The sequence below is a fragment of the Sturnus vulgaris genome, chromosome 5 (genome assembly GCF_052056855.1).
Source record: "Sturnus vulgaris isolate bStuVul1 chromosome 5, bStuVul1.hap1, whole genome shotgun sequence".
Classification (NCBI taxonomy): Eukaryota; Metazoa; Chordata; class Aves; order Passeriformes; family Sturnidae; genus Sturnus; species Sturnus vulgaris.
Window position 1 is genome coordinate 738,761 of NC_142247.1, and position 12,316 is coordinate 751,076.

At 41.2% G+C, this 12,316-nt stretch overlaps 1 protein-coding gene across 16 annotated transcripts in view; it reads right to left on the reverse strand.

Moving 5' to 3' along the window:
- Positions 1 to 12,316, reverse strand: part of PLEKHA5 (pleckstrin homology domain containing A5) — a 155,485-nt gene that overhangs the window by 28,535 nt on the left and 114,634 nt on the right. For 8 of the 16 annotated variants that reach the window (XM_088164516.1, XM_088164511.1, XM_088164514.1 and 5 more), the window contains 4 exons: positions 11,727 to 12,153; positions 7,172 to 7,256; positions 4,491 to 4,633; positions 3,115 to 3,168 (listed from right to left, as the gene is read on the reverse strand). In XM_088164516.1, coding sequence (XP_088020642.1) covers positions 3,115 to 3,168; positions 4,491 to 4,633; positions 7,172 to 7,256; positions 11,727 to 12,153 — 709 coding nt within the window. The remainder of the gene's footprint in view (positions 1 to 3,114; positions 3,169 to 4,490; positions 4,634 to 7,171; positions 7,257 to 11,726; positions 12,154 to 12,316) is intronic. The other 8 variants (XM_088164518.1, XM_088164515.1, XM_014870069.2 and 5 more) reach the window with 4 other exon arrangements.

Consider the following 12,316-nt stretch of genomic DNA (forward strand, 5'->3'; position numbering starts at 1 on the left):
TATTTATTGTCAAGCATGCAAATGTCAAGATCAGATCTTTCATTACATGTTGCATACATTCAGGGTTTCAGAACTGTGTGCAACACAGAAAAATGTATGGGATTGTGGTTTAAAAAGGAGACTTTCCTAACAATAAGGGGAAAACTATGAAAACAAGTGGTTTTCTTCTCCAAAAGAAAACTGAAAAGAGTGCACTTAATGCACAATTCTCCTCCTATTTTTGTTGGAAACTTTAGGACCTACTGAAAACTTTAGCAATGCCTGTTTCAGGTATTATTTCAGTGTGTGAAGGAGCATTAATGATCTTTCACTTTGCATTTATTTATGTGTGCATATAGATGAGCTCAACAGTGAAGGGGTTTTCATCCAAAGGAAAGCTTTACTATCAAGATAAAATTCAGAAGTGTACTGAAAGATTGGTGTGCTGGAATTCTTGATAATATCAGAAAGGTTCAAGTGGCACCTCTTGCCATGGCTTTATTTGCAAAGGAGAAAAAAGCACATCCAGCTTTTACTTGGGGAAAAAAAAACCAACCTTATGTTATGTTTTGGTTCCATTTTTGTAATTACTGGGTACAAGTAAATCAAGGAGACAGCAGGTTTGCATTTAGTAGCACACAATAAGATTATGGGATTTTCTATTTCAAATCTGATACTGCAGAAGACTGAGATGCTGTGTGTGCCCAATGTCCCATCCCTGCACAGGGCTGGGACAGAGCTTCAGGAGCAGTTTAGGAAGCAGCTCTGCACACCCTGAGCCTGCAGACAGGCTTCAAAACAAAAAAAGGGGGCTGGACAAGCATTTATGTGGCCACAACACATCAAAGAAATGAAATGGCCAGGTATCTGTGTGCCAAGGCTTTTCAGTCTTTTTTCCCTCTCTCTAAAGTCCAACAACAGAAATTCTGAAAGCATTAATACAAAACCATCAGGAGTGTAACATGGGATTTCTAACATTGCCAAAGGAAACAGCAGCACAAAAACAAAGCATGATTTCAAATATTTGATTGAATATTCTTGATCCCTGACATGAAAACCACCCAATGAGCAGGCAGCTCATTGCAATAAAATATAAATTACCTCCCCTACACAGGAACTTTAGTCTGCCTGAAAAGTCACCTGGTAACAACCTTACTATTTATTGTTGTGTACAATGAATAATGTAAGGAATAATAAATAATGTGTGAACTCTCTGTGACCAAGAAGGTGAGAGCTGAAGATACAGGGACTGGGTTTCTACCATGTGCTATAAGCAAAGGAGCTTTTGACATTATTTGCAGAGATTAAATACAAGGGGAAATATTGAATTTAAGTACACAGGACATTTAAAATGCAGAGAGGGTAAGGGATTATGCACACTGGTTACAGATGCTGCTAACAAGGAGGAAAGGCCTCAATTACACTGAAAGAAATTTCGATTTTTTTGTGCTTTCCAACATGAAGGGAAATGGATATTTGGATAATGGAAAGCTGTAAATGTGACAGCACCCCTAGAAGCAGTGGTAGTCAAGGCAAAAAGGCTCTCAGGGGGCTCTGTTTCCTGCAGGTAGATGATATTATTATAAAACAAGAGCAATGAGTATTCCAACCTGCTCCTCCACGATTCTGTGATTAAGGTAATGTATTTTAGACTTGATTTCCAAGTTGTATTGAGTCCTTACATCTCTGGTATGGCAAAACTCTAAGACTTTCACACTCTCCTAAATTAATGCTTTGCACATTGCATTTGGAAATTTTATCTGGTGCAAGTATCAGGAAAATAAGTTTTACTGTTTTGCATCCTGTACACAGATAATGCCCCCCATTTAATCCTGTCCATCACACTCACAAGCTTGGCTAACCAAGCAATAAAAACATTTTCACACTTCACACCCAGTTATCCTTTCCTGACAATTACACAGTTGAAGGCAGAATCATTATTCCAAAATTCCCTTATCCCAAAACATGACAGACTGGAAATATTTGAGTTGGATGGAATATTTGAACAAGCAGTATGTCCCTACTGAATTTTGGATCTCCTGCAGCCCCTTAAATAAAACAATACAGAGATGTTTAGAAATATGTTGTCATCACAATTGAATTGATCACAATTCCCACCCTGTTTTCCAGAGGAAATAGGAAAATAAAGTCACTGTGGGAACCCAGCCCATGTGAGGGTGTGCATTGTGTGTCTCTGTGCACAGCTGGGTTTTTTAATAACTCACTGAAACCCCAGCAGAGCTACATAGAAAATATAAAAATCCTAACAGTTGGTTTTAAATGTAAGGCTCAAAAGTTTCAATAAAAGACAGATTCTTACAAAAACTAATTTTTTATATTTTTAACCAACGGTCATCCAGTTGCTTATTTTAGTTCTAAGCACTTATGGCTGTATTTTATAACTGCTAGCAAAAAAAAAAAAAAAAAAAAAAAAAAAAAAAAAAAAAAAAAAGTCCACTTCAAAACTTGTCAAACACAACTTGTACAGAAATCCCATTTGGTGATAAACAGAGCTCTGGGATATTGCAATTCTTCACCTGGCAATCAATTGTGTTAGTGAAGACAGAACTGGATCCTCACTCCACAGGATACCAGGAACTGGAAAGAATTAAAATCTTATTCTTGTATAAATCCATCAGAATGAACTGAGAAAAATGAAAAAAGGAGCCATGCTGTGATTTGTTTAAAAAATTTCATGTTTGACCTCCTCTTCATTTAATGTCCTGTAGAAACATCTAACTCTTCTTAACCTGAAAAACCTAAATTCTCAGAAGGACCCATTTCTAATAAATTGTATGTGTGTCATATGAACTTGGAAACATATTAGGACTGGTTAAAGAAGGTAAAATGCTAGTTAGTGTTATTATGAAAAGGAAATTAGGAACATATTTAGAACAGAGAAATGAATTGGTGATTGGCTACTGTTTTCTGGCAAATTTTAAATTGAGGGATTTTTTCTATTTTTCCATAACAGATTACATTTTTGATAGATTAAGATATTTTATGTTGTGGGCATCATCCAACTTCATAAAGAACACTGAAAATCCTTCTCCCCAAATATTTCCAGCTTTAACAGGAGCAGGTAAAAAAAAACCATTAAGAAATATAAATGCACAAGTAAATTGCAAATCCCACCTGGTGATCCAAATAAATGGCATTCCTTTGAAGGTGATGTGAAAGAATCTCATTCTAGCAGGCAGCAGTCAGAGGGGAAAAGGAAAAGGACAGAAGGTGCAGAATGCATGAAAACAGCTTTAAAGGGTGCAAAGTAGACAGTGACAGACACTTGTGTTCTATGGAGAAATGCAATGCTGTTTTTAAATGCCTTTTCTGGTGAACTCTTAACAAGTTTTGAGCAAGAAACAGAAATGATAAAAGTTTGCTACAAATCAGACAATCAACTACTACATTGAATTTTAGATGACATATAAAATACAGTTTATGTAAATGTCCACTAGACAGGCAACTATGAACCCTTTGATAAATCTGTGTTTTAAACATGTGCTGCTTTTCAGAGACATCAAAAATAAGATGGTATCTGATCAGTATAAACAACAGATTAATCTCAAACTACCACCACTAATTCTGTTTGTAATACCAATGGATGAAAACCACTTCAATTTAAATGGGAGCTGCAGTGTAATTTCCAATATTGCCATGAAACTTTGACTTGTTTCAAAAAAAGCATCTCAAAGGGTTGATAGCAGAACAACACATACAACAAACAGGGATTAAACCTTAAAGGGTTGGAACACCACACACACCAAGGGTTAAACCTTAAAGGGTTGATAGCAGAACACCACACACACCAGGGATTAAAATCTCGGGTTGATAGCACAACACCACACACACCAGGGATTAAACCTTACAGGGCTGATAGCAGAACAGCACCCACACCTGGGATTAAAATATCAGGGGTTGATAGCAGAACACCACACACACCAAGGGTTAAAATCTCAGGGGCTGATAGCAGAACAGCACACACACCAGAGATTAAAATCTCAAGGGTCGATAGAACACACACCAAGGACTAAATCTTAAAGGGTTGACAGCAGAACAGCACACACACCTGGGATTAAAACTTTTAGGGTTGATAACAGAACAGCACCCACACCAAGGATTAAAATCTCAAGGGTTGGTAGCAGAACACCACACAAACCAGGGATTAAAACTTTTAGGGCTGATAGCAGAACACCACACACAGCAGAGATTAAACCTTAAAGGTTTGATAGCAGAACACCACACACACCAGGGATTAAACCTTAAAGGTTTGATAGCAGAACAGCACCCACACCAAGGATTAAATTTTAAAGGTTTGATAGCAGAACAGAACACACACCAAGGATTAAATTTTAAAGGTTTGATAGCAGAACAGCACCCACACCAAGATGATTGGACTCCAGTGCACTGACACAGGAGCCCCAGAGCAGAGCAGAGCAGGAAGCAGAGGTGTGCTAAGGAATGGCCGTGGTTAGGGGATGGCAGGGTGACACACAGAGCTCAGTGCTGACCTTTGGGCTGCTGGCCTCAAGCTTTAGCTGCATGAGCTGTGCTAGTGTGTGCTCCCGGATACTACTCAGCTCCGCCTGCTGCCGTCTCAGCTTTATGAGCAGCAGCGTCAGCTCCTCCGGCTGCACCAGCACACGGGGAGAAGCCAAAGAGCAGAGAAAAGGTTAATTGGTACCCTAAACATCACTGCAAGGCACATCTGGCAACAGCTGCACTTCTCAGCCAATGGGAGGTGCACCTTCTGAGAGGCTCACAAAAACCCTGTGGGGGTACAGACACAGGGGACACCCTTCTCCCCAAATGAAGAACAAAATGAGGGGTTGGCTTCTGACTGCTCAAACCAGCAAATGCCATAAAAGTCAAACATTCTCTATTAAGGATAAAATTAATTGAGGATTTTGCAGGACAAACTTTTCCTGACGTGTGTATCAAATTGATGATATTGAATTAAGTCAGGGAAAAACAATTCCAGCCCTTAGGATGTCATTACCTGGACATGGGCAGCCATCTGAGCTGGGTGAAAGAATCAAAACATGCCCTCAAGAAAATGTAGTTTTTAAAATAATTCTTCAAATGTATCAAGGTGTCCAAAACGGAGAGGAAAAAAGGATGACAAACCCATGTTAACTGAAGTACCTCAGAAATAATCACCTTCCACTGAATAAATCTGCACAAGCATGAGAAAAATCATTTTTCCATCCCACCTTCCACAGGTCTGAGGCCTCCAGTTATTTTACTGCTTTACTTTTATGACTAAGCTGTACAACACAGCCTTAGGAAGGGATGAAGAATAGCATTTAAGACCCGAGATTATATGTATTATGGAAATAAAGTCCAACTCAAATGGATCTTTTTCAGATAATTCCACACAGATCAGCATAGGTCAGTTTGGGAAACTCTACCTGAACCATTCCATTTCTATTAGCAATACTTTAAAGAAAACAAAGCACTGAACATCACAAGGATTTTTGTTGTGTTCCTGTTTGCTTCTGTTTCCTACACTTCTCCAGAAGTCAGCCTTACAAGGAATATTAAATATTCATCCAGTGGTTTGATTTTCTCACAAGCCCTGTGAGTTAAACAAAGCCCAAGCACAAAAACCTCCTAAAGCCCTGCTTGCTCTCTGCCACAGAACTTCCCCAAAGCAAAGCAAAGCAAAGAGCTCCAGAGAACCACACATAAAAAACACTGCAAGTGCAGAGAGAATAAAGAGGAAAATCCCCCAGGAGCAGCGTGGCACTGGCACTTCTGTGAGCTCAGAGCAGAGGAGCCCACAAGAGGGAGCAAAGCATTTCCACACAGCTTCAGCTGGAAAAAAACCATTTGTTTTTGAGGGAAAACCAACACCAAACCCGAATTGTCTAATGGCAGTTTTCCTTCTGACAGTGCTCCTTCAGTGCCTGGATTTAAAACATTTCATTTCAGAGAGTAAGTGTGAGAATCTAGGCTGCTGTACCAAGGATTTTTGAGTTCTCTCCAAAAATAGGCAACAGTGCTTTCAGATGGGGAAGTAACATCCATTCAAAGCACAGGAAGTCTTATTTTTGGGAATATGAGAACAAAAAGTAGGACTTTTTAGCAAAGGGAGCAGTGATCCACTTTTTCAAGATCAAAACTGCTTTTGGCACATTCTGGAAAAGCCCAATTTTAGTGCATTAGGAATAAATTATTTAATGGCACTCCAACCCAAGCTTTTTTTTTTCCCATAGAGGAGCCCCTGGAACAGAACTCCTCCCCCTCTTTAGACATTCCCAATGGTGCTGTGAGTGCTGGGAATTTGATTTGGATCCTTGCAACAAACACAGCACAAACTTTCCTTAGAGCTGCCTGCAGGTCTGCCCCTCTGGCCCCTGCTGTGGGCAGGAATTCTGCTTGGCTTCTTGGACCTGCCTGAACCTCTGGAGATGAGCCCAGGAGAGCTGAGGGGGTCACAGACCCCAAGAAATGTCTGCAAGGCTCCAGCTGCCAAAGGCCAACCCAAAAAAAAGTCACTGGAAGTGGCAGAGATCTGTGGTGGGAAGTGCAGGAAACAGAGCTCGAGGCAGTGGAAGGACTGGCTGCCCATAGCATGAACTAAAATTAAAAAAAAAATCTGTTTTCTTATTTCATAACTCTCTCCACCTGGATTTTTGGATGGAGAGATGACAAAAAAAAAAAGAGACAAAAACTGGTAAAGAAGTGACAGAAATTTAGGGCAATTTTTTGGCTGAGAGTCATGTTTCAATGAGGAAAGTGAAGAGGATCCACCAACATCACTTTGGTGAAATATCTTCAGTGAGAATCACAGTACAGTGTCACAAAGGACACCATTTTACAAAATGCTCTTTCGGTACCTTTTACATTTCCAAAAAAGCCAAATTTTACTTCTAGGATTTTCTAAATAATTAATGGAGAAATAAGTGTTCTGTGATGTAGTCTCCCCTCTCCCAGGAATTTCAGCAATGTATCAATGATGATTAAAAAAAATTAATAAATCTGTATTTCCCAAAGAAAACCTTAACTCAGCAGCTACATGATATTCTCACAATTCTGTGGAATCACTGAGTACTTCATTCCCTGATAATTTCCATAAAGGCTACATTTAAAGCAAGCTTTACCTAAAACAAAATTTCAATGTTGCCTCTTCACACTTCAAGGATTATTCTACAAAAACCCCCGATGGAGCAAATAAAAATCCAACTCACTGTTTTGCCTTGGAGGCTCTGAGGAGTAACAGGCTGTAAAGTCAGAGCTGCTGGCATGGATCTCCTGTCAGGCACAAAGACATGCTGCACAAGAGAAACAGCACAGGGTGAGCCACAGTTCTTCCCAAACACTGCAAAACTTTAAATGCTGAGAACAAAAAGCCAAACCAACTTCCCCCCCACATGAAAATTTGCTGGGATTTGTGCCAGTCATGATACCTGGGTAACTCAAGAGTCTAGCTTGAAATTTTAGAAATATCCCAAATTTCACAATTTGCTGCTGTGGAAGTGCCATGACTGAGTCCTGCAGGCAAAGCTTAATATATTTCTAACTCAGAATTAACATTCAGGCCTTGCCAAGCACAGTTCTGCCCCACATTTTCCTGTGTCTTCAATTTTGGGTCAAACCTGGTTTGCTGGTCAGGGCAGTTTCCTGCTCCCATCACATCAGCAGTTCAGAGAAAGCAAATCCTGACTCTGCTCTTCCATTGCTTTTGCAGGGAAAATTTTGTATTTTGCCTAAACCACAGGGCTGCCTGAAGCAGGAATATGAGCAGGCACAGTCTCATAAATGACCTCCCAAAAGTGAGCAGGAATAGAAGGGAAAGGACAGGACCATCCCTCCTCTGCCCTCCTATACACACAAAAATAACATTTTTGCACTTCAGCCAGGGCAGTTATTTTCCTGCTAACACAGTTCAGAAGAGAATTAAGGAGGAAGCAGGGGAGGATCATTCCTGGGAACTCTGAATGGCAGAGCTGAGGCACCATCCCCAGCCAAGGTGCACCCACAAATCCCATTTATTTCTCAACTCTGCACCAAGAGACTGCCACTACAGCTCTATTTCCAAAGCACAAGCAATATAACCAGCAATATTCCCCAGAATGGATGTTTATTATTTAATAAATGAAGACATTGGCTAAGAAAATTGAAAAATATTAAATATTCATAAATATGAAATGTTTTGGAGCAAATTTAAAGGAAACCTGGAAAACAACAGACAGTTTTAGCACAAGGAGGTCCACAGCCATGGCAAGGTATCCCAGATAAGAATATTTCTAATGCTTTGTGAGGAAAAACATTGAGGACTTAATTCCTTTACCAGTGTTGCAAAGGGACTTATATGACACAGTTCATTTAAGGACAGCAGTACAACAGCAGTTTGGGGAGGTAGCTTTTTTTCTCTCTTGCTGGATTCTCAAAATATTAGTGGCAGATTGGTAAATAAAGTAAATTCTGTGGGTGTAGCCCAGCATTCTTGGGGCTGCAGATGTAATTTCTATTTCAAGAACAATAGGGAAGGTTTTGGAATAGTAAGAAAAGACACAGCACAGGACAGAAAAACTAGTTGATGAGAAAAGAAATAGGAAAGAAAATTTTTAAGCTGCAGGGTGACTATTTTGGAGTAGGTAATGCCATTTAAACATACACAAGCACTCAATTCAAAACCATGTGCTGGGAAAAATAGAAAATTTTTGGCATTTTGGTTCCTGATGTTCTCATTCCTGCATTTTCAGACCATGTCTTCTTTCTAACTCATCACTTGTGAACAAGTTTTAAAAAGGTAATAGCTTAAAAGGTAACAAATGCTATCAGGAATTCTGCAAATATAGAAGTCCAGCCAGGGATGGAAAGCTTGACAGTCTTGTAGTACATGGAGAAAAATATATTGGTGACAAAATTATCTTCTTGTGGGTTAAATGCTCCAGCACATAACAACTGACTTATTATGAGGAACCCTGCTTTACAGAATATTGGATAAATTCTAGAACTTTCTGTTTGGATGGCTATCTGTGCAGAAATGCAGCACTCTGTATGAAAAATACAGGCTATAACAGCCCTGGAGAGGAAAATTCATCCCACCTCTTAATTTGGGATAGTTCTTAATGAGCCCAGAGGGGCTGAGCTCTGGGGACACAGCATGGCATTGCCAAACCCCTGCCAGACAGGGGCTCAGGAGGAGTCTGAGAACCCAAAAATACAGAGCCAACCTTTGAGAGCCACTGAAAAACCTAAGATCTCTATGTGGATGGGGTTTAGATGTTAAATTTATATTTATCCCACTGATTTCAAATCAACAGTCCTCTAACTACCCACCTCTTAAAGACAGGGGTGTTTTTAAGTTAATGGCAAAAATTGGTTGTGTTAACTGATTAAATACAAAGCAAACAGCATGAAAAACTCAAGGGAAACAGGAGGTTTGTATATAAAATACTAAATCCTAAATGAAATACTAACATAAAGTGTTCAACAGGGAACAGAACCATGAGGAAGCAAAGGCTGGCTGGCAGTGTGGTAACACACACCCTGCAGCACTGACCCAGGGACACTGCTCACATTTGTCACAAGCACTGATTCCTAAACTGGACATAAAGGATGTCACAGCAAAATGACTCCTCTGGTGATAGGGATCTAAAAACTTTAAAACACCTGATAATCAACTCCCAAGTTGTTTAAATTGCTTTAAAATATAGATTTTTTTTTCCCTGCATCAAAAAAAAAAAACATTCAAGGATAAAGTTTTTAGAACTTTATCCAACATCCAACTGAAGGAGTACTTTTTATTGAATTATTTACAATCTATTAAGATCTATGGTAACACAAGCATGCTGGCTGTAGCAGAGTGGCACATATGGCACTCAAGTTTACAGCTCCTCATGTCTCCCTCTCAGTGGCCAAGCACCAAGGTTTTGTGCATTTACAATGATCTTCAGTGATCTCCCCAACAGCTCAAAGGCACAAAAAGGAACAATACACTTGATTTGCTGCTGGAACCCAGGGCAGTGAACTTGCTGCTGAGGAATAGAAAGCAGCATGTGTAAAGAGACCTGGGATTTTGGTCTTGGTGCTAGAAAAGTCAGATTTCTGTACATGCATAAGGTATACTGAATAATCTGCCTACTGACTCCTTGGTTTTTTTAGAGAAACATATTATCATGGGCAGTAATACCAGGATGTGTTTTCACCATCTAGGGTTTTAAAAAACCACATTTTTTACTACCCTTAAGATTTTTCAGCCCTTTTAAAAAATCCAACCTCTCTCCATGAAGACAGTGATGTAAAAATCCCCACTGGAATAAAATACACTACAGTGCAACATCCAGACCCATGCCACTGCTGGAGTCAGTAAATCAGGAGTGTCCCTGAATTCTTCACAGAGAAATCAGAGTGCAGGGATTGAATTAAAGCCTTTGGGTGGATTGAAATATGTTAAGCCACTCTCACATAAGGCAGAGGTGAAAGTTTAGGTTTCAGCATGAGTGAGCAAGGTGAGTAAATAAGTAGGTAAGAAGTGGAGTGAGTAAGTAGGTGGATGAGTGAGTGAGTGGAGTAAGTTTTAAGTGTTTTTAGTGACTAAAGGTCTCGGATGCCAGAGCAGCAGCACATGTTCTAGTGAAGGCTGAGAAACACAGTCCTGGATATTGGTGTTTCCATGGGGGCTCCAAGAACATTGTTTCAGGCATAACAGAGTTAGAGTTCAGAATATTGCTGACATTTTTCAGTTAGAACAAGACAGGCCATGTATGCAGTTTGTACACAGCCTGGCATGCTGAGAAACCAGAATTGTAATAGGTTAAGGAGCAGTGCCCTGAGTTTGTGCTTTAGCTTTTGGGAAGTTTCTATATAAGAACATGCACTGGGGAGAGCTGGGGCTTTTGCCACTTGCTGTTTGTGCCACGTGCTTTTATGCCATTTGCTTTTTGCCATTGTTTCCCTTTGCTTTTGCCTTTGAGACCAATGTGCTTCTGCAACAAACGACTTTGTAGAAAATATTAATGAGCTGCCTGGCTCGTGGAGGGAAACAACCCAACGAGATGGGTACCTAGGAGCAGGACCAAGCTCATATTGCACTGCAGGGAAAATGAGAGAGAATGGGAGAGGAATGAGAGAGAATGAGAGAGAATGAGAGTCGGAATCGCTGCCTTGGGACGGTTGGGACAGTCTCAGGTGCTCTCTGTGTTCTGGTGTTGAAGTTTTCAGTTTATTTTGTAGGGTGTGGGTTTATGTAAGGCCCTGCTGGGAACTGCAGCCACAGCTCAGAGCAGGACAGAGAGAGAAGAGAGTGTAAGAGTAAAAGAGCTTAAGAAAGTAACAATGAAGAGAGTAAGAGCATAAGAGAGAGATTTTCCCCTTTCCAATACATTAAATCTTCTTCTATGTTGAATATTCTGATTTCCACTAACCAATCTAATACAAGACACAAATTCTCTAACATTTACGTGCAACCCATAGGAATCACTATATTTCCATGTTCTACTGCTTTTCTTATTTCTAAATTTTATCTGGGACCCTTCCTGCCATGCCTAGGGAGGATGTCTGTTTGCTTTTTGGTGTTTGCAGCATCTAACATTATCTAAACCAAGGGGCCTTCAGGCATTCAGTTGTTTCAGCCACAGAGTCAAAAATCGCTCTCATTTCTATTTCGCTTCCATTTTCCGTATTCCCCAATCCTTTTGCCAGGCACTCGTATTTATTTATAAGGTTTCTCTAATCCATCCTTCCCAACAAACCGTAGTGCAAGAGAGCAGTGAGTGCTGCAGGGAGCCCCTTACCTTGCCGTGGGCTGTCCTGTGCCTGCGCTCCAGGGTCACATCTCCCCTCTGCACGGGCGACGAGAGCTCGGAGCGGAAGGCGCGCTGTGGGGAGAAGGCCATGGCACCGTGCGAGGGGGACGTGGGGATGGAGCCCAGGGGCTGCTCACACAAGTTGCCCACGGTTTTGGGGCTGCTCAGGGTGCCCTGCCTGCCCAGAGTGCCCTGCTTGCTGTAGAACTGGCGCTGCTGCCACTCGTAGAGCTGCCACATCGTGTCGTCGCGCATGGAGCGCCGCTTGTCCTCGTAGCAGGGAGCCACGCTGCACAGGCTGTCGGGCCGAGCCTTGCTGTTCCTTGGCAGGGTCCTGTAGCCCTCGGGGTACCTGGGCAGCACCTGGGCCCGGTGGCTCGGCATGTTCCTGGGCAGGGTCTGGTACGAGACGATGCTGAAACACAAGATGCGGGAGTTAGCGGCGCTGTCGCGGCTATGGGAACTCGGTCACTGCTGTGGGAAACAGAAAAATGTGCCCAACTCTCAGAAAAATCCAATCTCAGGATGGGAAATGCAGGAATGCTGAAGATGCAAGGACAAGAAACAACGGGGCTGTG